Below are 26653 nucleotides of genomic sequence, written 5' to 3' on the forward strand. Positions count from 1 at the left end.
TTGTGCCTGGAAGGTCATGTTTGACTAATCTTCTTGAATTTTTTGAAGAGGTTACTAGGGAAATTGACGAGGGTAAAGCAGTGGATGGCTGAATGACTGAGCGGCCAACCCAGCAGGCCTGAATGACTGCCAGCCCACCAGGGCTGATTATAGAGATTATAAAGAAACAAAACTTAAAAGTCACATGGTTTACATGCATCATAGTGAGACTAATTCTAAACGGCCAGTCAATGTCCCATGATTTCCTCGAGAGTAAATACTTAACTATTTCTGTTAAGGTCCACTGCTTCAATGCTCCACTGCTTTCAAGGGCTGTTTATGCATAGTGACCTTTGACCTGGGCATGCGCAGTCAGAAGCAGTCAGAATACCAAATTTGCTTATTCTGTGTTGCCCTCTCACGCTACATATTACTGGCGGAAACTCTCGTGAACACCTTTGAGAAATTGCTCCCCATCTAAACCTTTCAAACGATGATTTTCTAAGTCAATATTGGAAAAGTTAAAATCCCCAACAATAACAACCTTATTTGACTTGCAGCTGTGTGCAATCTCCTGGCATATTTATTCTTCTAATACCCATTGACTATTTGGGAATCTGTAGTATACCCCCAACAAGGTGATCATCCCTGTCTTGGTCCTCAGCTGCACCCAGAGAGCCTCATTAGACGAACCTTCCATAATGTCACCTCTGACCACTGGCGTGACATCCTCCTCAACCAACAAGGCAACCCCTCTCCTCTTTTTCCATCTCCCCTGTCTCTCCTGAAGCTCCTGTACCCCAAACATTCAGCTGCCAGTCCTGCCCTTCTCTTAACCAGGTTTCAGTCATGGCTACAATGACCCTGTCACAATGAGGATATACAGGAGTGGGGATACTCTGGGACTGAAATAGTTAAGTATTTACTCTCGAGGAAATCACGGGACATTGACTGGCCGTTTAGAATTAGTCTCACTATGATGCATGTAAACCATGTGACTTTTAAGTTTTGTTTCACAGAGTTGATGTGGACAAGCTTTTCCCTTTGAGAATAGGGAAGATTCAAACAAGAGGACATGACTTCAGAATTAAGGGACAGAAGTTTAGGGGTAATATGAGGGGGTACTTCTTTACGCAGAGAGTGGTAGCGGTGTGGAATGAGCTCCCAGTGGAAGTGGTGGAGGCAGGTTCATTGGTATCATTTAAAAATAAATTGGATAGGCATATGGATGAGAAGGGAATGGAGGGTTATGGTATGAGTGCAGGCAGGTGGGACTAAGGGGAAAAACATTTGTTCGGCATGGACTTGTAGGGCCGAGATGGCCTGTTTCCATGCTGTAATTGTTATATGGTTATATGGTTATATGGTTTCTCTATAATCAGCCCTGGTGGGCTGGCAGTCACTCAGGCCTGCTGGGTTGGCCGCTCAGTCACTCAGGCCTGGTGAGCTGGCAGCTCAGTTACTTAGGCCTGGCGGGCTGGCAGCTCAGTCACTCAGGCCTGGTGGGCTGGCAGCTCAGTCACTCAGGCCTGGTGGGCTGGCAGCTCAGTCACTCAGGCCTGGTGGGCTGGCAGCTCAGTTAGGGCTGGTGGGCTGGCAGCTCAGCTCAGAAACTGCCAGAAATTCTGCCCAAAACAGGTGAGAGATTCTATGAGGGAGAAGGGAGAGAGGGTGGAGAATCAATTTTAGACATTTTTCATCTTATTCTGCAGATCACAGCAATGAAGCAGGAAAGTCTATCCTGGCCTGGATCTCACAGGGAGCCAATGAATGGAGGGAGAAAAGTACTTGGGTGAGGTTTAATACTTACAGGGGGAATACTTACTGATGGGCCGAAGGGACTCCTCTTGGGCTAGGAACTTTTAAAACACAGTTAAAACACACTTTAAAAAATAACACAGTGAGCTCTCAGTGAAAGGCACTTTTTCTGGACTTTTCCTGGCATGGCACGGGTCTTTTTGGCCAAAATGCCCCCCCTGGGCTAACACTGGCATTTTGAGCAAAATATGGGCCTTGTGGGCTGAAATGAGTGGTTTCTAGGTCAGCCAAACAACTCATTTAATATCCATTTCAAGCACAGTGCAGGCCAAACAACTCATTTCATTTCCGTTTCAAGCACAGTGCAGGCCAAGCAACTGATGTAATTTCCATTTCAAGCACAATGCAGGCCAAACAACTCATTTCATTTTCATTTCAAGCACAGTGCAGGCCAAACAACTATAATTTCCTTTTCAAGCACAGTGCAGGCCAAACAACTCATTTCATTTCCATTTCAAGCACAGTGCAGACTCACAGTTCAGTTCACTCACTGCATAACTCACAGTTCAGGACTCAATTCACACTCACAGTCTTCCAGATTGACTGTCTCACGTCTGGCCTCTGGGGCTTTATTCTCCTGGGCCCCCGGAAGGGGCGTGACCTTCATCATGGTGACTGACAGGCGAGAAGACCAATCAGTTGATCTCATGATTTTTTAAACATTCATAACTTTTTTATTATTTCACCGATCAGAAAAAATCTTGGGGAGGGTTGGTAAGATGGTGAAAAAATCATAGCGATATATGGTAGCGTTTTTACTAAAATGTATTTACAACGTAGACAGGAAGTCGTCAAGGTGAGACTTTTAGTAATAGTATAGATAACGGTTTTGTATACATGCACAGCTTGTGATTGGGCTCAGAAGTTACTGCTGATAAGAAAGATACTGCCTTCTGTATTCTGTGTAAATATGTGACTAGTTCTTTGTTATTTACTCACTCTCTGTCCGATCCGTGAGATTCTAGAGAGAGCTTGGAGCAGAAAGTAAGTCCCGTGGAGAATTAATGGTTAGAACTACACTACTGTATTCGACAGTGTTTTGCTGAACCAGATTGAGGGGTGCAAGAACCAGAATCAACAAGATGTACCTATCCCCGCCCTAAGCTCATCTGCCTCGCCCGTCAAGCCCCTTGCATTAAAATACCGTGCAGTTTAAGCCAACCCTCCTTCCTCGCTCTCCGCCTTTCACTGCCTATTCTGTCCACTAACCTTTCCCACGCCACCCTCCATACCAACTCCTAATCTCTCATGTGCTTCTGTCCTGCACGAGATCCCACCCCCTGCCAACCTAGTTTAAACACTCCCATGTAGCATTAGCAAACCTGCCCCCTAGAATGTTGGTCCCCCTCCAGTTAAGGTACAACCCATCCCTTTAATAAAGGTCACGTCTGCCCCAGAAGAGATCCCAATGGTCCAGAAATCTAAATCCCTGCCTCCTGCACCAACTCTTCAGGCACACATTCATCTCTCTGTTCTTTCCTTCACTAGCACGAGGTACTGTAATCAAACCAGAGAGAACTACCCTGTCAGAAGAAGGGTCTCGACCCAAAACGTCACCCATTCCTTCACTCCATAGATGTTGCCTCACCCGCTGAGTTACTCCAGCATTTTGTGTATAACTATCCTGGAGGTCCACCTTTTCAGCTTTTCACCCAATTACTTAAACTCATGTTGCAGAACCTCCTTCCCTTCCTACCTAAATCGTCTGTGCCAACATGCACAACAACCTCCGGCTGCTCCCCTCCTTCTTGAGTATGTTGTGCAGCCGCTCCGAGACGTACTGGACCCTGGCACTCCTAGAACCTCGGTGTGATGACCTCACTGTAGGTCCTGTCCAGGAAGCTCTCATTTTCCTGGAAGGTCCTGAGGTCATCCAGCTGCTGCTCCAGTTCCCTAACGCGATCATTCAGGACCTGCAGCTGGACACAATTTCCACAGGTGTAGTGGTCAGAGGCACCAGCAGTGTCCCTGACTTCCCACATCCTGCAAGAGACACACTGCCACAACTTGCCTGCCATTTCCACGGCACTCAGATCACTAATTAAATAACATGACATACTCCCAGAGCTGATTGAAACTTTTTCCGTTCTCTGCTGCTGATAGCCTCCTTGCCTCACAGAAGACTATCGAGCCAAAGACTCATATTTTACCTCCACAAAGACCTGAGAGAGAGGGGGAGAAGAGGGACTGACCAGGGGTGAAACCGGTCCTTGATTATGCATCGTAAAGTGTAGATGGATTCAATGGAAGGGAGGTTGGTTTGTGTGATGGTCTGGGGTACGCCCACAATTCTCTGGAATTTCTTGCCGCCTTGCATGGAACTGGTCCCAAACCATGCATGTATGGGGCACACAGCCAGAACTTTTTTCCCATGATGGAAAAAATAGTAGAAGGCATGGATTTATTGTGAGAAGGGCAAAGTTTAAAGGAGATAAGATTTTGACACAGAGGGTGGCGAGCGAGAGACCTTTGGTTCGGCATGCGGATATGTAGGGAATGGAAGGCAGATTGCACCAATTATGTGCAGGCAGATAACAGTTGGTCTTGGCATCATGTTCGGCATAGACATTGTGGGCAATGGGCCAGTTCCTGTGCTGTATTGTTCTATGTTATAGTTCACAAAGTGGACATACATCAATGGGAGTCAGGGAGGTCTGGAATGTCAGGGACATGGGTCTTTGGCACTGAGCTCATCACTAATGTCACACTGGAATATTTTAAATAAGCAGTCTATGGAATCATGACTGGGCTGACAGAACAGTCTATAGGGGCAAAAGAGAATGTGGTATGGGATGTTAAAGCACAGGTAGATAGCATGGTCAAAAAGATTTTGGCACATTGGCCTTCATCAATCAGAGTATTGTGTCTGGAAGTTGTGTAGTTACGCCATAATTGTACAAGACATTGGCGAGGCCTTATTTGGAGTATTGGGTTCAGTTTCATTCACCCTGTACAGGAAAGATGTTGTTAAATTGGAAAGCGCGCAGTGAAGATTTATGAGGATGTTACCTGGAATCGGGGGTCTGAGATATAGGAAGAGGTTGTGCAGGCTAAGACGTTATTCCTTGGAGCGCATGAGGATAATGGCTGGTCCTATAGAGATGTCGAATTGATCATGAGAGGAATAGATAGGTTAAATGAACAGTCTCCTTCCCAGAGCAGGGGAACCTAGAACCAGAGGACATAGGTTTAAGGTGAAGGTGGAAAGAATTAATAGGAATCTGAAGGAGAACTTGTTTACACAAAGGCTGGTAAATACATGGAGTGAGCTGTCAGAGAAGGTAGTTGAGGGAGGTGTTATCGCAACATTTAAAAGACATTTAGACAGGTACTTGGATAGGATAGATTTAGAGGGATATGGGTGAAACATGGGCAGGTGAGACAAGTGTAGATGGGGCACGTTGTTAGTGTTTGACAAGTTGGGCCAAAGGAGCTTTTATCCACGCTCTATGTTTCAATGACTCTACGACTCTATGATATCATGCCGTGTACATTCTCATCCAAATCGATCGCTGACACTGCACTTGGTCTCGCCGATATTTAGGGGTCCACACTTGGACCAGTGGATACAGTATATGAGGATGGAGAAGGTGCAAGAAAACCTCTGCCTCACCTGAAAAGATTGTTGGGATTCTTGTACGGTGTAAAAGGAGGAAGTATAGGGACCTATATATCGGCGAGACCAAGCGCAGGTTCGGCGACTGTTTTGCTGAACACCTCAGCTCAGTCTGCCTAAACCTACCTGATCTCCCGGTTGCTAAACACTTTTACTCCCCCTCCCATTCCCACACTGACCTTTCTGTCCTGGGCCTGTACCACTGTCAGAGTGAGGCCCATCACAAATTGGAGGAACAGCTCCTCATATTTCGCTTGGGCAGCTTATAACCCAGTACCTGTAGTATGAATGTTGAGAAAATTGAGAATATTGAGAAAGAAAAAAAGAGGAAAAAAATCCCGATGGGCCAAACGGCCAGAAGGCTTCCCGACGGGCTTCATCTGTGGACTGGGAACGTGGCCAGAGGCCTTACCGAGGCACCGCAGTCTCAATGCCTTCCTGATCGCCGTGTAGAAGCTCGGGCCCGGGCCAGGCAGGGACCTCGCGGGTTGGATGGGGGAGCCGGGCCTCGCTGACGGAGTGGCTGACAGAGCCTACAGCTGGGGCCCGGGTCAGCACCACGGATGGGTGAAATGGGACGTCAACAGCAGTGAGGCCTCGCGACGGTGAAGCTGCGGCAGTGGTGACGATGGGGCCTCAGCAGTGGTGTAGCCACGCGGCAGCTACGATGCCTCGCAGGTCAACCTGTGGTCGACGGTCGATGAGAGCGTGGATGACTGCCCTGAGGGGGGAGGGTAAAGAACAATAGAGGACACGGTGTGGGGGAACCATTGTGAGGGGGGGTGGGGGGAGAACAATGGACAATAGGGGGAGGAACAACGGGGGGCCTCGGCATGGGGGAACCGACAATGGGAGGGAACAATGGGGACTCGGGGGGGGGGACCGCTGGGGTCAGAACAAATGTGGGAGCGGCATGATTTATAACTTTGTCAATGCCATAGGTAGCCGCTATTTGTATACATTGGGTATGCAGCAAAGAATCGCACTGTGCCTAGTCACATGTGACAATAAAATATTCCTATTCCTATACTCCAACTTCAAGTAACCCTTGCTTTCCCTCTCTCCATCCCTCTCCTTTCTTAGTTCTACCAACAGTCTAACTGGCCCTTAGATTACATTTTAACTCTGTGCGCTTCATTGTCAACTTCTCCTTGCTAACAATGATTTATTTTACATATTCCTTTACCTTCATCCCCTTTTATGTCTCATTTTCACATCTTACATTTCCTTATCTCTTAGTCTGAAGAAGGGTCACGTCCCAAAACATCACCCACCGAGATGCTGAGTTACTCCTAATTATTGGCCATGTTTTCAAATTACTACTAAGCTCATATGTCACGTGTCCATTAGTGGTCAGGGTTTCTCTCAACCTACTCTGGGGTCAATGTTATAATGGGATCCCATGTCTGTCTAGCTGTCTCGCAAAGCAAGATTCGAGGAAGGACCATACTGGATTCTAACAAGGAAAGACCATTGTGGATCTTGTATTAGGAAACGAGCCTGGCCAGGTGACTGGTATTATGGTGGAAAACCATTTTGGAGATGTTGATCACAACTCCATGAGTTTTAAGATTATTTCGAATAAGGATAGGATACGTCTGGATGTTGGGAGAAGATACTTAATTGGGGAAAAGTAGACTACAATGTCATTAAGCAGGAACCAAAGAGGGTAGATGGGGAGCACATGTTATTGGGTAAGTGCACAGGTGACATGTAGAAGTCGTCTAAAGTTGTATAAGACGTTGGTGAGGCTGCACTATTGTGATCAGTTCTGGGCACTATGTTATAGGAAAGATGCTGTTAAATTGGAAATGGTGCAGAGAATATATACAAGGATGTTGCCAGGATTCAAGGGTCAAAGCTATCGGGAGACCTTGGGCAGGCAATTCCCTGGAGCGCAGGAGGATGAGGGGTGATCTTATAGAGGTGCATAAAATTATGAGAGGAATAGATTGGGTAGCCGTACAGAGTCTTTTGCCCAGATTGGGGGAAGCAAGAACCAGAGGGCATAGGTTTAAGGTGAAGGGGAAAGATTATATAGGAATCTGAGTGGTGGCTTATTCATGCCAAACTTGGTGGGTGCACGGAACGATCTGCGGGAGGAGGTAGTTGAGGCAGGGATGATCACAACATTTAAGAAACAATTAGACAGGTACATGGATAGGACAGGTTTAGAGGGATATGGGTCAAATGCAGGTAAGTGGGACTAATGTAGATGGGACATGTTGGTAGGTGCTGGCATTCGGCCGAAGGGCATGTTTCCACACTGTATGATTCCAGGCCCAGGTTTAGATTTAGAGTGATATGGGTCAAATGCAGGCAGGTGGGACTAGATGGGGCATGTTTGGTTGGCTTGGGCACGTTGGGCCGAAGACCCTGTTTCCACTTTGGAAGACTCGATGACTCTATTCTACCTCACAACTCCAGCAGACAAAGTTCAATCCTTGTTACAGAGATAGGTTGAATAAGTTAGGTCTTTATTCTCTGGAGCGCAGAAGGTTAAGGGGGGACTTGATAGAGGTCTTTAAAATGATGAGAGGGATAGACAGAGTTGATGTGGACAAGCTTTTCCCTTTGAAAATAGGGAAGATTCAAACAAGAGGACATGACTTCAGAATTAATGGGACAGAAGTTTAGGGGTAATATGAGGGGGAACTTCTTTACTCAGAGAGTGGTAGCGGTGTGGAATGAGCTTCCAGTGGAAGTGGTGGAGGCAGGTTCATTGGTATCATTTAAAAATAAATTGGATAGGCATATGGATGAGAAGGGAATGGAGGGTTATGGTATGAGTGCAGGCAGGTGGGACTAAGGGGAAAAAAAAATTTGTTCGGCACGGACTTGTAGGGCCGAGATGGCCTGTTTCCGTGCTGTAATTGTTATATGGTTATATGGTTAATCCTGTTGTATGTGCATGTTCTCCCAGTAACTGTGTGGGTTTCCTCCAGGTGCTCTGGTTTATTCCTGTACCCCAAAGATGTGTTGGTTGGCAGAGAATTTGCTACAATAAATTGCCCCTAGTGTGTAGGTGAATCAGCGGGGAGTAGATGATAATGTGAAGAGAATAGGATACAGTGCAAACGAATAGTAAAGGAATGGATTGTTTTGTGAACTGGCATAGATTCAGCGGGTTGAACTGGAATCCTATCTCTTAAAGAAAAATGGAAGTTGTTGGCAACTACTAGGAGAAATATATTTGTTAATTCTCCTGATATACCTAATATCAACATGCACTGAAAATGCTTTTATTGAAATCAGCATTAAGGGATTTGAAGACTAGAAATACTAAAGGAAATAAGCATCTTGATTTCATGAGCTAAATGCATGCTTTGAGAAGGAATATGTTTTATTTGAAGCTATCAAATGAAAAATCCCATTCAGATTTAAAATATACATTTGGTGATATTTCAGTGCTGGATTATCCCCACCTACTGGTGACGTTATGACAGGCATTCATTGCTTATCATTCACTTAGAGCGCAGCCTAAACAGCCATAAAGGTGCCAAATTAATTTATTGTACAAATGTACTATTCAGCTGCCATTTCGATCAAAATGTAGATATGTTAGAAGATGTCAAGTTTAGTTTCATAACATGGACTGAGCACCACAATGAGCCGTCCCAGGTCTGGAAGAGACTGTCATGTGGGACATTGTAAAAGGCCTTTCTAAACTTCACATAGACAATGTCCGCTACCCCATCCTCATCAATCTTCTTGTTTACTTCTTCGAAAAGCTCCAACAGGTTTGACAATCACTATTTCCCTCGTAAAATCTGTGCTGACTATACATAATTAGTCACTGGCAGATACTATTCCTCAGTAGCCCCTACATTAACGTATCCATCACTGATGGATCCAGACTCACTTGCCTGTAATACTTTGGTTTCTCCTTAAATAATAGTTCAACGTTAGCCATTCTCCAGTCTTTCTGAATTTTACCTGCTGCTAAAGATAAAGCAGATATTTCTGGAAGGGCCTCCACAATTCCTTCCCTTGTTTCCCATAAGATCCAAGGATGTTCTTGGTCAGGTTCTGGGGATTTATCCAGTAATTTATCCAAGAGTTATACGGTAAGACTGCCAATAACTGCTCTTTGGTAATTTATACATTGACTTCATTACATTGCCCATCACATCTCATTTCTCACGATTACAGCTTCAATGATCTTCACAGTATTCACTAAAAATATCACCCATCCCCTGTGGCTCCACACACATACAGGCATATTGATTTTTAAGGGGACCTATCTTCTCTTTACCCACCCTTTTACTCTTAATAGACCTGTTGAATCTCTTGGAATTCTCCATTACCTTGACTTCCAGATACAGAATCATTATATATTATTACAAGTACTTTAATTAGAATACATACAGAGACCTTCAAATTGAGTACTGTAGGCTCCGAGTCGTAAGTTGAACTAACTAACATGGCTGCTCACATTCCACCAGGTGGTGGTGTGGAAACCTAACATGAATTATGGATCAGGTCAGCAGCAAAATCAGACACGGTTCAGCAAAATCAGCAATACTGTATGATTTACATTGCTGCCTTACAGTGTCGGAGACCTGGGTTCGATCCTGACTATGTGTTGTCTGCAAGGCATTTGTAAGTGGGTTTTCACAGGGTGCTCCAGTTTTGTCATGCATTCCAAAGAAGCACAGGTCTGTAGGTTAATTGGCCTCTATAAATTGCCCATAGAATATGAAACTGGATAATATGGAACTAAGGATTTGGTTGGTGTAGATTTGGTGGGCCAAAGGGTATGTTTCTACACTATATCTAAATTAAACACCAGGCCAATAAAGAAATCTTCAGAGTTTATTCCTCAAGAACGTCTGAATTTCTGCTGTCAAGCACATATCAATTTATCCAAATGGTAATTGATCCAAATGGTAATGCCTATTCATTTGTATTTCTTGAAATAAAACACAGCAGTCCATCACATTTTACTTTAGAGTCACGTGAGTGATTCTGTGAAGAACCCCGCCAGTCCGCATGCGCGTCATTACATCTGACGCATGGCGCAGCGACCGACTGGGATGTGCAGCGCTCCTCCAGCGGTAAGTTTTAAAAGCCTCAGGTAAGTGTAAAACTTAGTCGGAGGTCGTTTCTGCGCGTGATAAATCTTGTTACAGGAGGCAAGTCCAAGCATGGAGAAAACGTTGAGAGCAAGGCGTGATGTCGCGAAAACAACTAAAGACCGCGGGAGTGCGGGTAGCGGGCGGCCACCTAGTTCATCTACCAAGTTGGTAATAGGGGCACGAGACGGAGGTCCCATTCCTGGCAGCTAGATTTGCCATCCCAACAGACTCCGGAGAGCCGCTGGGTGAAGAGCTGGCTGCGAGCATAAATTACTTGGCCTCACACCAGCTTCAGGAGCTGACCATGGATGCAACGGCCAAGACGTACAACACCCCGGCTAATTGAACAAGGTAGCGCAGGTCAGCGATAAAACATTCAACAGGCTCATCATGCATTTAATCTTACTATTTCATTGCATCTTACTTGATATAGTTGTCCTTCTGGAAGGTTCTCCCATCTCCACAGAGGGCTCTGGAGCTCTGTCAGAGTGACCATCAAGTTCTTGGTCACCTCTCTGACCAAGGCCCTTCTCCCCCGACTGCTCAGTTTGGCCGGGCGGCCAGCTCTATGAAGTGGTTCCAAAATTCTTCCATTTAAGAATGACAGAGCCCACTGTGCTCTTCGGGACCTGCAATGCTGCAGAAATTGTTTTATACCCGTCCCCAGATCTGTGGCTCGACACAATCCTGTCTCAGAGGTCTACGGACAATTTCTTCGTCTTCATGGCTTGGTTTTTGCTCTGACATGCTCTGTCAACTGTGGGACCTTATATAGACAGGTGTGTGCCTTTCCAAATCATGACCAATCAATTTAATTTACCACTGGTGGACTCCAGTCAAGTTGTAGAAACCTCTCAAGGATAATCAATTGAAACAGGATGAACCTAAGCTCAATTTTGAGTGTCATAGCAAAGGGTCTGAATACTTTTGTAAATGTGATATTTTAGTTATTTATTTTTAATTACTTTGCAAAAATTTTAAACACCTGTTTTTGCTTCTTCATTCTGTGGTATTGTGTGTAGATTGATGATTTTAAAAAAAAGAGTTTAATCCATTTTAAAATAAGTCTGTAACGTAACAAAATGTGGAAAAAGTGAAGGGGTCTGAATACTTTCTGAATGCACTGTATGTCTTTTGTCATTGGCAGGTGCTCCTCAGCAGCTTTTTGACAGACTTGGCTTCTAATCAGCCACAAGTGTTTCTGAATCGTGGGGATGTGTGGGTGATCATGCTTATGATGGGGTTCCCATCGTGAAAGGAAGCAGACTGCTGACAACCGAGAGAGGAATTAGAACGGATGGCGAAGGGTTAAATATACTCCTTCTGATCTACAAGTGGAGTTGTAGAGACATTTCACTCCTGGATATGTCCTTAGTGATGTGATGTTTAGGTCTGCAGAGAAATGAGGACAATCTGTGCCCAACATAAACTCCATATTGAAGCTTTTATATGTGGCTATATCAAGCATAACAATATGGTCGTGTTCTACCTGTCCCTGGTGTAGCAAACGATGCACTTGGCCTTGTTATAGCAAAATGTTCCCTTCAGTTGGACCATGCCTCCCTCACCACCTCTCCCTTATAGAAATGTTCCTGCAGAAAAGCATCTTTGACCACAAGTCAAGCAGGCGGTGGTGCACATGGAGTGTCCAGGAAACTCTGCTGGAGAAGGAGATGGTAGCTCCTGTTGCCTGGTTCCCTAAGCAGGCAGAATGCTTCATCACCGGAACTCTCACACAAATGGTGAGAAGGGCCCAGCCATCACATCCTTCATACACTGCTGGACCCGTGGTGCAGGTGAGATGGTCATAGAGCTCCTTACAGACTGTGCATTTGCCAAGATGATCAAGAATGGGCACAGCTGCTTTACCCAGACCTCTTTCTGTGCTCTATGGGCTGTTCCCAGAGAAACGGACTGAGATAAATATTGACCCGACCACTGGTGGAGAATAATGATCGTGTTGAAAGGAGCACTTTAATCTGCTTGACACTCGCTGGTCTTCTGGTCCGAGATATCTGAAACTGAATGCTGGCGAGCACATGCCTCTGTGGAGAGGTATGTAATGAGGACCATTCTGAAGCTCAGAGTGCAACGCTGCAAAAGCTCTGAGTGCTAGACCATCTTGCTGGGTCCTCCAACCATTTAACCCTGGGGGGGCTGGGCCCTGCGCTTCGACTCTCAATCATTTCACCGATTCAGTCGTTGAGAATGAAATACTAGGAAACATGTTGACATATTGATAAGCTTGGTACAATGAATAAAAATATTGCAAGTCTAGCTTAACTAACTGTATAATTATTACTAAGCTATGTAATTTTACAAATAAAGGGTGTTTAAAAAAAACATAGTCGGACAGAGAAACTTAAACAAGATGAATGAAATATTTATGTTACCATTTTGGTTCCCGAGTGCAAATGGGATTAGCCCTTCTCTGACGCCCCTTGACATTTCATCTGTTTAGAATGATAACATCTGTGCCAGTCGTAGCCCAAAGACACTTTAGTTGTTAAAGTTCCTCATTATTGTTCTTGCAATGTCTCTTTGATGTTTGTACAAATCAGAATCATGAACAGATTTTTTTCCCATAACAATTTTATTTGGACAAAGTGAATTATTAGATTGAAACACTGCCACCGTACAAAGCTTTCAGGCCTTGCATGTTCTGTAAAATTCATTAGTAACTCTGACTGTATCATTTTGCTGGAAGCTTTGCCCACCACATCGAATCCAGATAAACTGCAGATGGACATCAACATGAAAATCTGGTTCGAAGCAGATTTGAGTTGGAGTATCAGATTGAAGTATAAGACTGGAGTAAAACACATTTGTTTGAATTGAATGCAGTTCACTACATAGCAGATTACGTTTACCATAATAAGATGACTGGCATTTGAGAAGATGTTGTGGAGTATTTAGACAGTGTGGCATTCAAAGGTTAATACTGTTTCTTCAAGTTGTCTAACATAATTTTTTTGTTTTTGTTCCAAGCTACGTTAGCACCACAGATTGGTCAAGTAACAATTATAAAAATTATAAAACAGTCAACTCACTAAAGTCAAAAATCAGCTAAGAGTTAAAAATGAAGTCTGCACAACATATTTCAACTATTTAATCCTTCCCAAATTTTTAATTTATCTTAATGACATTCAAGCAAAAACATGTTAAACATACAACAGCACTGGCATTTAAAGGAATTACAATTTGCTTTGTACAAAGACCAATATTTTGAAGTTTCTGGATCTCTGTGTGAAATCCAACTTATTAAGGCTAGCAAAAGACAGAGAGCCGGACTTTTCTATTGAGTAAATCAGTACAACATTTACTTCACTTGCACTGGCACTAACTGGAATTATACGGTTGGCTGGTTCAGTAAACTAAAAATGATTACTTTAATACACTAAGCCAAGTCAGCGGTAACACAGTCTTATTTTATGCACAATGGTTTCCAGTACAGGTGGAAAGCAACGGAATGGTACGGCAAGCAGAAGCAATTCAGATACACTGGGACTAAGTTTCACCTTCTTTCTTTGGGCAGATTATCACTGAAGACCTTTGATTTTCATTGCCATCATTTACAAGGGAATGAAAACAGACAAGGCTCTAGATGACTGCATGATTTAATCTTGTCAATTCACTGCCCAGAGTAATAGGGTGAAACAGGTAGCCCAATACCTCTTCTCAAATGCAGCCATTCCAATATTACTAGGTCATCACCAACAACACTTAACACATTTCCACAGCTATGTTAAAAGTTAAAACATAAAAATGCACCTTTACATAATGTGTCAGGAAAATTATACCTTTTTGGTTCACTATAATGTAGTCTTGCTAATTGTCAAAAACTTTGAATGATTACCCTGTAGCAGTGCATACCTAAGAAATATCAGCCTGCACCTCTGTAGTTTAAGTTACTTCTGGCAAGTGGCTGTAGAAAGTTATTCAAATATTTTTAAATCTTTACAACCGATGTGTGTGTGTTACATTGTTTTATACTGTCACATTCCTGTGGAAATACAAAGTAAATGTCACATTACCTTCAATATCACTATCATGCTTTCAAATGAACACAAATACAACTTTACATAGTCACAATGGTGAAACAATAGTTGTCTCAATGTGTATTACATCCCAATTAAATCAAATATTAATATAAATTAATGGGGTTTTTTACAATACAAAAACGGTACCTCTTGAATTATTTGGCAGATCAAAAAGTTTACAAATGCATCATTTATCAGCTAAAGGCAATGACGCCATGACCATCTTTTGCAGAAAATACTGTACTGCACTCTGCTGCTTGTTAGGATATATCTGAGCCTCAGATGACAAAACCTGCAGCAATATTAGGGCTCTGAGATTATCACTTCAATCAGATTCATCAGGATGAAATTCAGCCCAGAGTTGTAATGTTTGAACGGCCACCAGGGGGTGCACTGATGCGCTGGGTGGGACGGCGAGGAATGTGGTCATCGGCCTGGGAACCTGGAAGAGACACAAGGCAACACAATTTGTGATGTGATGTTGCAGCATTTTCTAAGAGAATGGCTTCATCATTGATTTTCAAAATTCATTTTCAAATATAAGCATTTGCAGGTGATGCAACGCCCCATCCTTTCACCTTCTTTTCAATAATATAACAATCTCTCCAGGTGAAACACTGAACCATTTGGACTTCTGATCTATTGTGCTGTGTTCGATGTTTGCAATGTAGCCTTATCTACATTGGAAAAACTAAACATAAATTCGATGAACACTTTGAAGAGCATTTGCATTGAGTCTGCAGAGCAAACCTGACTTTCTTGTTGAAACAAGGAACCGCAGATGCCGGTTTGCACAAAAGGACACAAAGTGCTGGAGTAACTCAGAGGGTCAGGCTGCATCTTTGGAGAACATGGATAGGTGACGATTCAGATCGGGACCCTTCTTCACCCTTCCATCAGTCTGAAGAAGGTTCTCGACTTGAAATGTCACCTATACATGTTCTCCAGTGATGCTGCCTGACCCGCTGCGTTACTCCAGCACTTAGTGTCATGACTTTCCTGTTGCCTGCCACTGTAATTCATCATCCCAGTTCCACTCTGACCCAGCTGTCTGTGTGCTGCTGCAGTGAACCCAATGCATTTTGAGGAATAACATCTCATCTTCCATCTGAGCACCATGCAGCCTTGAGGACAATATTTTAGTCACAAAGTTATACAAGCTCTTCAGATCAGCTTGTTCATGCCAGCCTAGATGCCCACATGAACTAATCCCAATTGCTTATGTTTAGACCATATCTCACTAAATCTTTTCTATCCATATACATGTCCAAATATCTTTTAAACATTGTAATTGTACATGCCTCTACAACTTCCTCAGGCAGCTTGTTCCATATACACACCACCCTATGTGTGATTCCTACAATATTCCAAGTACAGTCTCACTACTGTCTGTACAGCTGTAACATGATGGACCACTTTTTTTACTCTATGCCTGCCCAATGAAGGCAAGCATGTCATATGCATTCTGACTAACCTTGTCTTCCTGTGTCACCACTTTCAGGGAACTCTGTAATTGTACCCCTAGATCTCTCTTTTCGACAACACTCTCCAATGCCTTTCCATTCACTGTGTTTGACCTGCCCTGATTTATCTTTCCAAAATGCATCACTTTGTACTTGCCTGAGTTAAATTCCATCTGCCATTCCTTTGCCCAGTTTCCAGGTTGATTCAGATCACATTGTAACCTCAGACAACCATCTTCACTACATCACCAATTTTAATTAATCCGCAACTTAATAATCACATCACCTACATTGACATCCAAATTGCAGAGATGACAAACAACAGCGGGCCAAGCATTGATCCCTGCAGCACACTGTACACTGCAAGGGGCAGGAAGCGAGCGGGCAAGATCATCTCTGACCCCTCTCACCCTGGCCACAAACTCTTTGAATCACTTCCCTCTGGAAGGCGACTCCGGATTGTCAAAGCTGCCACAGCCAGACATATAAACAGTTTTTATCCACGAGTAGTTGCTCTACTCAACAGCCAAAAGTCTGTAGCCTCCCTTTGATCTGGTATTTTGTTGGTTCAAATGCTTGATCAATGGTGTTTTATAATGAATGTTTTATTATTATTAATGTTTAGTTTTTTCTGAGTCATTCGTAACTGTCACTGTATGTCATGTTGTTACTTGTGGGCAGAGCACCAAGGCAAATTCCTTGTATGTGAATACTTGGCCAATAAACTTACTTACTTACTTACACCACTGGTCGGATCTACAACCTGAAAAGCTGCCTCCATTATCACTCTCTGGGTCCTTCCACCACCTAGCCAATTTTGTATCCAACTGGCCAGACCCCATATGATCTAACCTTCGAGACCAGCCTATATTGCAGGAACTTGTCAAAAGCCTTGTAAAGAAAATGTAGACAAGGTCCTCTGCCTCGCCTTCATCAATCTTTTTGGTCATCTTAAAAAAAATGCAATCACATCCATGAGACACAATCTCCCACACACAAATCTGTGACGACTATCTCTAAACAGTCCCTACTTTCCCAAACGCCGATAGAAACATAGCAACATGGAAAATAGGTGCAGGAGGAGGCCATTTGGCCCTTCGAGTCAGCACCGCCATTCATTGTGATCATGGCTGATCATCCACAATCAGTAACCCGTGCCTGCCTTCTCCCCATATTCCTCGATTCCGCTAGCCCCAAGAGCTCTATCAAGCTCTCTTTCAAATTCATCCAGTGAATTGGCCTCTACTGCCTTCAGTGGCAGTGAATTCCGCAATTTCACAACTCTCTGGGTGAATACGTTTTTTCACATCTCAGTTTTAAATGGCCTCCCGTTTATTCTTATGGGCCTGTTTCACTTACCCGATTTTTTTCTGCGACTTGCCGGCACCCGTCATAGTTGCAGCAGGTCGCCGGAAACTTTCAACATGTTGAAAATCCAGCGGTGACGAGAACAAGGTACGACTTTTTGATCGACTATTCACGACCATTCACCTACATGTCGCCTGGGTGTCATCTGTATGGTCGTGAGTGGTCTCCTCAGTCACCCAAAGAGTTGTGGCGTCTTCCTGGTCGCCGCTGGATTTTCAACATGTTGAACATTTTCGGAGACCTGCAACAACCTATGATGGGTGCTGGAAATCGCCGAAAAAGTCGCTTAAGTGGGACAGGCCCATTAGACTGTGGCTCCTGGTTCTGGACTCCCCCAACATTGAGAACATTTTTCCTGCATCTGGCTGGTCCAGTCCTTTTATCATTTTATATGTTTCTATAAGATCCCCTCTCATTCTTCTAAATTCCAATGAATACAAGCCCAGCTTTTCCAATCTTTCCTCATATGACAGTCCCGCCATCCCAGGAATAACCTCATGAACCTACGCTGCACTGCCTTAATAGCAAGGATGCCGTTCCTCAAATTAGGAGACCAAAATTGCACACAATACTCCAGGTGCGGTCTCACCAGGTCTCAACTGCAGTAGGACCTCCTTGTTCCTAAACTAAAATCCTCTCGCAATGAAGGCCAACAATTGGCTTTCTTCACTTCCTGCTGTACATTGTCTGTCTCATTGCACCTCCCCTTTTCCTAATCTGACACCATCCAGATAATAATCTGCCTTCCTGTTCTTGCCACCAAAGTGGATATATAATTATCTTTCCAAAGATGCTGCCTGTCTTGCTGAGTATTTCTGGCACTTTCTGATTCCATACTCATCAGGTTTGTAGGCTTCATTGTGAAGACATGTCAAAGATAAAAACTGATCCTAAATGAAGTAAGGCAAGGAAACCTGGAGCCTGAGAGTCTTTATTTAGAACCTGTAGAGTAGTTGGAGCAAGAGGAAGGCTGCGACTATCAGGGGATATTCCTGTTCATCTTCCACAATGCCATTTCCCAGTTTGGGTGGGAGGATGCAGGGTGAGGCAAAGGAGGCAAGGGGATCCTTAAAAGAAACATACAAACTACCATTTCTCAAGGCAAACTAAGGGACCCGTAGGTCAATCCTTAACACCAACAAAGTGATCAACTAATATACACACAAAACGATGGAGTAAGGGGGTATAAAATAAATTTTTAATAAAAACACGGTTGGTATATCCTTTTTTGCGGAGTTTTGTGTTACAATAGAGCGATTGATTTTCCTTTCTTCTTTTTTTTTTCTTTTCTTGCAGGGTCTTATTTCTTTTTTCTTGACTTCCTTCGCTAAAGGAGGCAAGGGGATCCTCCTAACAAAAGAAACATACTTTCCTTACTAACTTTTATTTTTCTTTTTTAAAGGCAAAAAAAGTGGTACAATAAGTGATAAGATATAGGTGTATTAATCCTTAACACCAATAAAAGTGATAAAAAAATATACAAAAAAAACGCTGGAGTACATCCGCGGGTCAGGCAACACCTCTTGAGAGGAGGAATGTGGTGTTTTGCGTTGATACCTTTCTTCAGCCAATCTGAAGAAGGGCCTTGACCTGAAACGTCACCCATTCCTTCTCTCCAGAGTTGCTGCCTGACCTGCCAAGTTACTCCAGCGTTTTGTGTCTATCTTTGATGTCAACCAGCATCTGCAGTTCCTTCCTGCACAACGTGACCAACTACCTGGATAAATACTGCACAAAGTCCTCCTCGTTGAACAATGGTTCCCAACTCCGCTTATGTTGAAAGCTTCCAGCAACATGGTCTATGTGTGGCACCTTGTGTACGCCCCCTCCACATACAGTCATCTGTGTCGGCATTGCTCCAGCTCACAGGGAGAAGATTATTGTAGCCACCCATGCCAAGCTCCTACAGAGGGCCTGCCAGGCCATCAAGTCTTCTCATCCACAGGACCTTCTTCCTGGCATGTACCTTGTTGATCTTGATTGGTATTTCTTTGCTTTTTATATTCCTAATTCTGCTTTGTTTTCTATGACAATCTTATTGTGGAGTGTTTGACTCCGACATACACTGGCATGTGTGCACGCGAGTGTCGGGCAAGTAATGTCATCATTTGGTATGCACCTGATACTGGGAGGATATTAGGCATGCCTACTGCAAGAAACACCTGGAAACACAGACCAATTTCACATCTGAATTCATTTCACCTGGATATTATGTACTCTGCATGTTGAGACTGGACTGCCTTGCACTAAAAACAGAGAGACTACAATACTATTTCTAGGTTTGTAAGTTCCAATTAAATGCAATAAGTGACCTGAAAGCCTCTTTTTGTAATCCAGGTTAAAGCAAAATTGATAACCAGGAAATCCCCCTTGCTCTTTAAACACTGCCATCAAATTAATTACATCCATTTGATCAAGTGGATGGATATTTTACATTCCATGAATACAATACCATAAACAATATAGTATTTCCGTACACCCCCATTCCTTTCCATAGATTTTGTGAACTCTCTGTAATCATGTTATGCTAAAATGCCCTGTTATCACTTTCTTTATAATGGATTCCATATTTTTGCTGGACAACTGAGGTCAGGTTAAATTATTTGCAATTTCACATTTATTTATTTCTCTCTTTCCCATTTTGAAAACAGTGTTACATTTGCTACGCTGTTATCCACATGCCTGTTACTAGACAGAGGAAATCTCGAAAAATCCCTGTGACTGCACATAATCACCAGTGTACATTGGAAGATTACAACATTGGAAGATTACATTCAGAACATCTGTTGGCTTATAATTGTACTCATTTCTTGAAAATTCCTTCTTTATTAACATTAAATGCTTTACTTATGTCCTTACTCTTATGTCCTTAGTCTCGTAATGCTTCACTATATCAGGAATATATATAGTCTCTTCTATGATGAAGACTGATACTAAACATTTGATTAATGCCCCTATCTTCTTATCGCAAAGTATAACTTTCCTTGACTCCCCCTTTGAGACTCCAGATTTTACTTTCTCTACAACCTTCCTATTTACATACCTTCCAAGCTCTTATAATCTATATTCTTATTGATAATGGGATCAAAGTGACTTCAATCAAGTTCATCTCATCTCATGACCTGTGAGGATTTAAACTATACATTTAATCAATCATTTGTTTTACCTACCAGCCAGAGTGAACCCAGATTGGTGAAGGTTTCGTGGAGGCTGAACAGGTTGTTTAGCTGGAGACATCCGAGCAGATGGAATTGGTGTCATGGCTCTGGGAACCACAGTAACATCTTGGACAGGACCATCATATATCCCTCTTGGAACACCTCGGATTTCAGCCAGCTATAAAAAATAATCACGTTTTGATACTGGTCTATTGAGCAGCAAGTAATAATGTGATCTTACCCAAATATAATAACTAACATGCAAAATCTTAATATGGTTCAGGATAATTTAGATTTTCTTTCAGGAATATATGTTTCTAGCCATTCAAAACAAAATGGTATTTATTTCTTCAATTAACTGCATTATGCATGGCGTTTCCATGAAAATGTATCACTTTTAATATATGTGTGTGCTGGTATGAGATAGCTCTGCCTTCAATGAGGTGGATCTTCGGATGAATGGTGAGTTGGCGGAGCTGACTGAGAGGACGCTGTCTCTGAGAGGAGTGATCTTCCAGACATGATCTCATGATCTCATGACAAGAGTCAAGCTTGATTCGTTGATTCATGAGATTCTACTTCCAATCAATGATGGATGTCCCTTCCTGAATTTCCCTGCACAATGTTTCCTCGCCTTATAACAATTTGGGTAATAGAAATGCACCGGAACTTGTTCATTTTGATTGGAGTAAGTTCTTTGCAGGCAAAGGAATGTCCAGAAAGAGGCATGATTTTAAAAGTGTGATAGCAAGAGTTCAGGGCATGCATGTTTCTGCTAGACTAAAGGGCAAGGCAGGTTGGAGTAACAAAGTTTGGATGACGAGAGAAATTGAGGTTCTGGTCGGGAAAAAGGAAGCGTGGGAAAGGTCTAGGCAGGTGGCATCAAGTGTAGGGTGGCATCCGTGAGGAGTTTCACAAACTGAGAAGCAAACTTAAGGATACATTAAAGAGGGCAAAGAGTGGTCGGAGATAGTTCTGGCAGATAATATCAAGGAAAATCCATAGAGATTTTACGTAAATTAAGAGAAAGAGGGTAACTAGAGATAACTAGAAATAACTAGAAAGCAGTCCTGTGTGGCTGGAGTTACAGGAGATGGGCAAGGTCCTCATTTAGTATTTCTCCTCTGTTTTTACCGTGGAGAATGTTAATGAAGACCAGGGAACTTAGGTCAGTTACTAGGGATGTCTTGAGAAGATTCTGCATTATGGTCAAGGAGGTGCTGAACATCCTATCTATGAAGTTAGATGAATCTCCTGGGCTTGATCAGATATATCCGGAGAGACTGTGGGAAGCCGGAGGAGCAATTGAGGGTGCCCTGACTGAATATACAAATCATCATTATACATGGGCGAGGTACCGGAAGATTGGAGTGTAGCGAATGTGCTCCATTTAAGAAGGGCTGTGAGGAGAAGCCAAGGAAGCCTAACATTTCTAGTAGGCAGTTACCAGAGAGGATTAGGATATATATGCATTTGGAGAGATAGGGGCTGATTAGCGATGGTCAGCATGGTAGGCTGCTCTGGAAAGTTAGATCTCATGGGATCCAGAAGGAGCTAGCTGACTGGATAGAGAATTGGCTTCATGGAAGGAAGCAAAGGGGAATGGTGGAAGGTTATTTTTTTGGAATGGGGGACGGTGACCAGAGGTGTGATTCTGGGATCAGTGCTGGGCCCATTGCTCTTTGTGGTTTATTGCAAATATTTGGATGTGAATGGAGAAGACATGATTAGCAAGTTTGCAGATGTCACTAAAGTGGGTGGTATCATCGATAGCCAAGATGGTTATCAAAAATTACAGCAGGATCTTGATCAGTTGGGCAAGTGGGCTGAGGAATGGTTAATGGAGTTTAATACAGATAAGTGCGAGGTGTTGAACTTTGGGAAGTCAAACCAGGGCAGGACCTTCACAGTGAATGACGGGGTCTGGCAGTGTTGTAGAGCAGAGGGATCTAGGAGTGCAGGTACACAGATCCCTCACATCTCGAAATGGTGCCACAGGTAGATAGAGTGGTCAAGAAGGCTTTCTGTCCACTAGCTTTCATCAGACAAGGTATTGTGTATAGAAGATGGGATGTTATGTTACAATTGTACAAACGTTGGCACATTTTAAGTATTGCATTCAGTTTTGGTCACCCTGGTATTAAGTTGGTGTTAAGTTGGAAAGAGTACAGAGAACATTTACGAGGATGTTGACAGGACTCGAGGGCCTGAGCTATAGTGAGATGTTGGGCAGGCTAAGACTTTATTTCTTGGAGTGCAGGAGGATGAGGGATGATCTTATAGTAGTGTATTAGATAATGAGAGGAATAGATAGGGTGAATGCATATAGTCTTTTACTTAGAGTAAGGGAATCAAGAATCTGAGGACATAGGTTTAAGGTGGGTGGTGGGTATATGTGTCTTTTTACAATACCGGAGAGATTTTGAGGAACGAGAGTATTATTAAGATTTTTGCACCAATACACTGTCTACCCATCATGTCACACCTTACAAAAAACAGATATAAATCAGGTAACTTCAAGACCAAAAGTCATTTTTCGTAACAGACAAATTTTCATTAAACGACCGTTTACGATACATTTTCCGACTTTTTTTAAGTCAATAAAAACAATTCTTTGGGCATAAATTGGTCATCAAAACTAAGAAACTGAGCAAATCTTCAATTTGGCAACGCACTGTCTCTTGTTTACCTTTCGTACGGACCGAGTCGTTAACTTCATTCCTTCGTGTCAACCTCCGGAAGCTCCACAACGACCATTACAGAGACATTTTACTTACTAAAAAATCATCCCAAATCAAAACTTCCGACGAATCATCGGCCATCGATATAGCTCAAATCTATAATCCAAATCCATTCTATTTATGGATATAATTTGGTTTTCTGTAATAATGTAACGTTCGTTTTCTTGGACACCAAACCCTTGCGGGTCCATTGCAACGTACGTTTGTATGGATGATCGTGTAATGCGCGTTGCGGTGCCCACACAGATGGACGCACTATTCTACTACATGATCAGGTGAATGAAGATTGACCCCCTTTGTCACATTATTGTAAAAAGACTCCTATGGAAAGAGCTGCCAGACGAGGTAGTTGAGGAAAATACTATAACAAATGTATGACATTTGGATAGGAACTTGGATAGGATAGGTACTTGGATTGGAAAGGTTTAGAGGGATAAGTGCCAAATGCAGTCATGTGTGGCTAGTGTTGATTAGGCATCTTGGTCAGAATGGGCAAATTCGGCCGGACTCTACGACTCTGACTCAAATAATATTAATTCTCAAAATCATTGCCAGCAGAATCAATAGATTCCATTCATCACATAAATTTGGAAGTGGTAACCAGCAACATTGTCCATAATCTGTTAACCGCTTATAATCTCAACATTCCTATTGCTTTTCTTTTTGTTCTTAATTGAGTAGAAATGTAGCCATGAAAGAATCAAAGAAAGAGGTGGTTGAGCACTTCCGCACTAAAGCATGAATTCAGGACTTTACTCTACTCTATCAACATTGAAAGCTTGAAATTGGCAAACAACTGCAGCTATGAATTAATTTAAACCAAGGCTTGCAACCAAGCACTTTGCCTGGACCAAAACACATTATAAACAGTCCTAAGAAACAAAGTAAATGCTCCTCCCATACCATGATTGCACGCATTTCACTCAATGCTTCATGTTCAATATCCTTTGTAAAATAGTTGTACTTTTATATTTTCAGATTTCAAGCAGATTTTTATTTAAAAAAAAGAGAATTAATTTCCATTCATCAAATGTATTGATTTCAACCCCATATATTTCTAGTCTGGTAACATAAGCATTGACCTGATGCACACCTATTTATCCAGTGAAGAAGGCAATTATTTTTGCTGATTGGAGAGATATCAATTGAAGTTTCTCCTCACAATTAATTGCCTGGTCTATAGAATATTGATGCAGAAAGATCAAACATTTTACCTTGCTTCTTGCTTTTATTCTTTTGTAAACGTAGTCCGGGAATGTTTTTTTGGGAATGAAGCGTCCAGTTCCCTCTGTGGCATGAATCGTCCCGTATTCAAAGACTATTTTACCTTGACTTACAACCACTGAAGGAGCACCATGGCATTCCATCCCTTCAAAGATGTTGTACTCAATTGCCTAGGAAACATAATGCAGCAATGATATCAATTTTCATTTCACACCATCTAGTGTGCGCTTGACATGACCATCTTACAAAGTTGACTTTCAATACCCATATTGTAAGTAGCTCCTGATCTAACTTCAAAACTCTTTAAAATAGTTGCCTAATTATTGGCTTTCACCTGTATCATCAAGTTGGCACAGTGGTGCTACAGTGCCACAGATTTAATCCTGACTCTGGGTGCTGTCTGTGTGACGTTTGCATGTTCTTCCATTGACCATATGTGTTTCTCCTCGATGCTCTGGTTTCCTCTCATGTAACAAAAGACGCACTGATAGGTTAATTGGCCACTGTTAATTACCCTAGTGTGACTGATAGGTAGGATTGGCGAATGTCAAAGAGCAACCTGTGAGAGGTTACAGGGAAATGGGTCTGAAAATGGGCATAAAGTGATAGGGATGAATGGTCATCTTATAACGTCACGGAAAAATATTTATTTTAGAGCATTAAAAATGACATTGCCCAACATTAGCACCCAATCATATGCCCACTGAGAAATGAATCAAAATGATGTTTGAAATAGCTTTAGGGTGACTAGCACTCAGAAAGAATGGTTAAAAATGGGAAGAGTGCAGTTTCTAGGCCAAATCGAACACTGCTGCCAGCACTTGGCAGTGTAGTAGTCACAGAAGGGTGTTAGCTCTGTAAGGCACACCATGACAGCCAGAAGTCAGCAGTATATATTATTGTAGTCTTGTAGGGGTCAGAGTCCACAATGAAGAGGAAAAGTTACTCAAATTTTCAGAAATGTACTTTGAGATCTTGATGGGGGAAATGCAAGCCAGAAAGGACAGTGTGCTCTGAGGGTGGGGATGGAGGCAAAGGTGAGGGTTGCAGGAGACGTCAAAGCCAACATTCATCACGCCCACAGCTACCTGTACACACATGCACAAACCTACATGCTAACACTTATGCACATCTGCTTCTTCTACTACTGATGGCAATGGGGGTCACTAAATTGTTGTATAGATGGGTCAGGGGAAGGCCAAGGGGACAGACATTAGTGTAATTTGGGGGCTGGTGTGTTCCTCCCACTGATGTATCATCTTGAGCTTCTCAACACCAGTTAAAATGCTTCCTTTCCACCTTGAGCAGAAGCCAGAAGATCCCGAGGAGTCAATGAAGATGTCGCATTTTTTCAAGCAAGCTTTCAGTCCATCATTGACTCTTTTTTTTCTGACCATCTAGTAGTTTGATGCCATGATAAGTATAGTGGCTGTTTCAGGAGCCTAGTGCCAAGCATGCAAACATAATCCCTTTACATCAAGGAAGATCCTGTTGATGAGCTGGTCCTCATCAGGAAGGGCTGAAGTCTGACCTTTGGTCTTTGGTCAATAATCTCTTGATCTCTTGCTGTGTTACATTTCATTGACTATGACTAATGGTGGTAGCATCACAGAACAGGGCAAGGAAATATCTTAACTCAGTCAATCCTGTGTCCAAGACATCTGTAAGGTAGCAGGCGATGAGAGGACAAAGATCTACAATTTCAATTCTAGTCCTGTCTCCCTGGATGGCACAGTGGCACAGCAGTAGTGTTGCTGCCTTACAGTGCCAGAGAACTGAGTTCGATCCTGACTACGGGTGCTGTCTGCATGGAGTTTGTATGTTCTCCCTGTGACCTGTGTGGGTTTTCCCCGGGAGCTCTGGTTTCCTCCCACACTCCAAAGACGTACAGGTTTGTAGGTTAATTGGCTTGGTAAAATTGTAAATTGTCCCTAGTGTGTGTAGGATAGTGTTAATGTGCGGGGATCGCTGGTCGGTGTAAACTCGGTAGGCCGAAGGGCCTGTTTCTGTACTGTATCTCTAAACTAGACTAAAGAAGCTGTCACATCAGTGAGTTTTTATTTTAGATTGGCTTCTGCTGGAGTGATTTCCTCTTTTGCTCAATAACTTTACTGTCTTTAGATATGAAAAATTTCAACCAGTGAAAAAATTCTGTGGCAGCATTTCAG

The 26653-nt window shown here is 42.8% G+C and overlaps 1 protein-coding gene across 2 annotated transcripts in view; it reads right to left on the bottom strand.

The window, feature by feature from the left end:
- Positions 1-13589: 13589 nt before the first annotated feature.
- dpysl4 (dihydropyrimidinase like 4) overlaps positions 13590-26653 on the bottom strand; it is a 50624-nt gene continuing 37560 nt past the window's right edge. For both annotated transcript variants that reach the window (XM_055646658.1, XM_055646659.1), the window contains exons 12-14: positions 24476-24655; positions 20533-20698; positions 13590-14973 (exon numbers count right to left, since the gene is read on the bottom strand). In XM_055646658.1, the coding sequence (XP_055502633.1) occupies positions 14882-14973; positions 20533-20698; positions 24476-24655 (438 nt within the window). In that variant the 3' untranslated portion in view covers positions 13590-14881. The remainder of the gene's footprint in view (positions 14974-20532; positions 20699-24475; positions 24656-26653) is intronic.

The sequence above is a fragment of the Leucoraja erinacea genome, chromosome 15, assembly GCF_028641065.1.
Source record: "Leucoraja erinacea ecotype New England chromosome 15, Leri_hhj_1, whole genome shotgun sequence".
NCBI classification, from domain to species: domain Eukaryota; kingdom Metazoa; phylum Chordata; class Chondrichthyes; order Rajiformes; family Rajidae; genus Leucoraja; species Leucoraja erinaceus.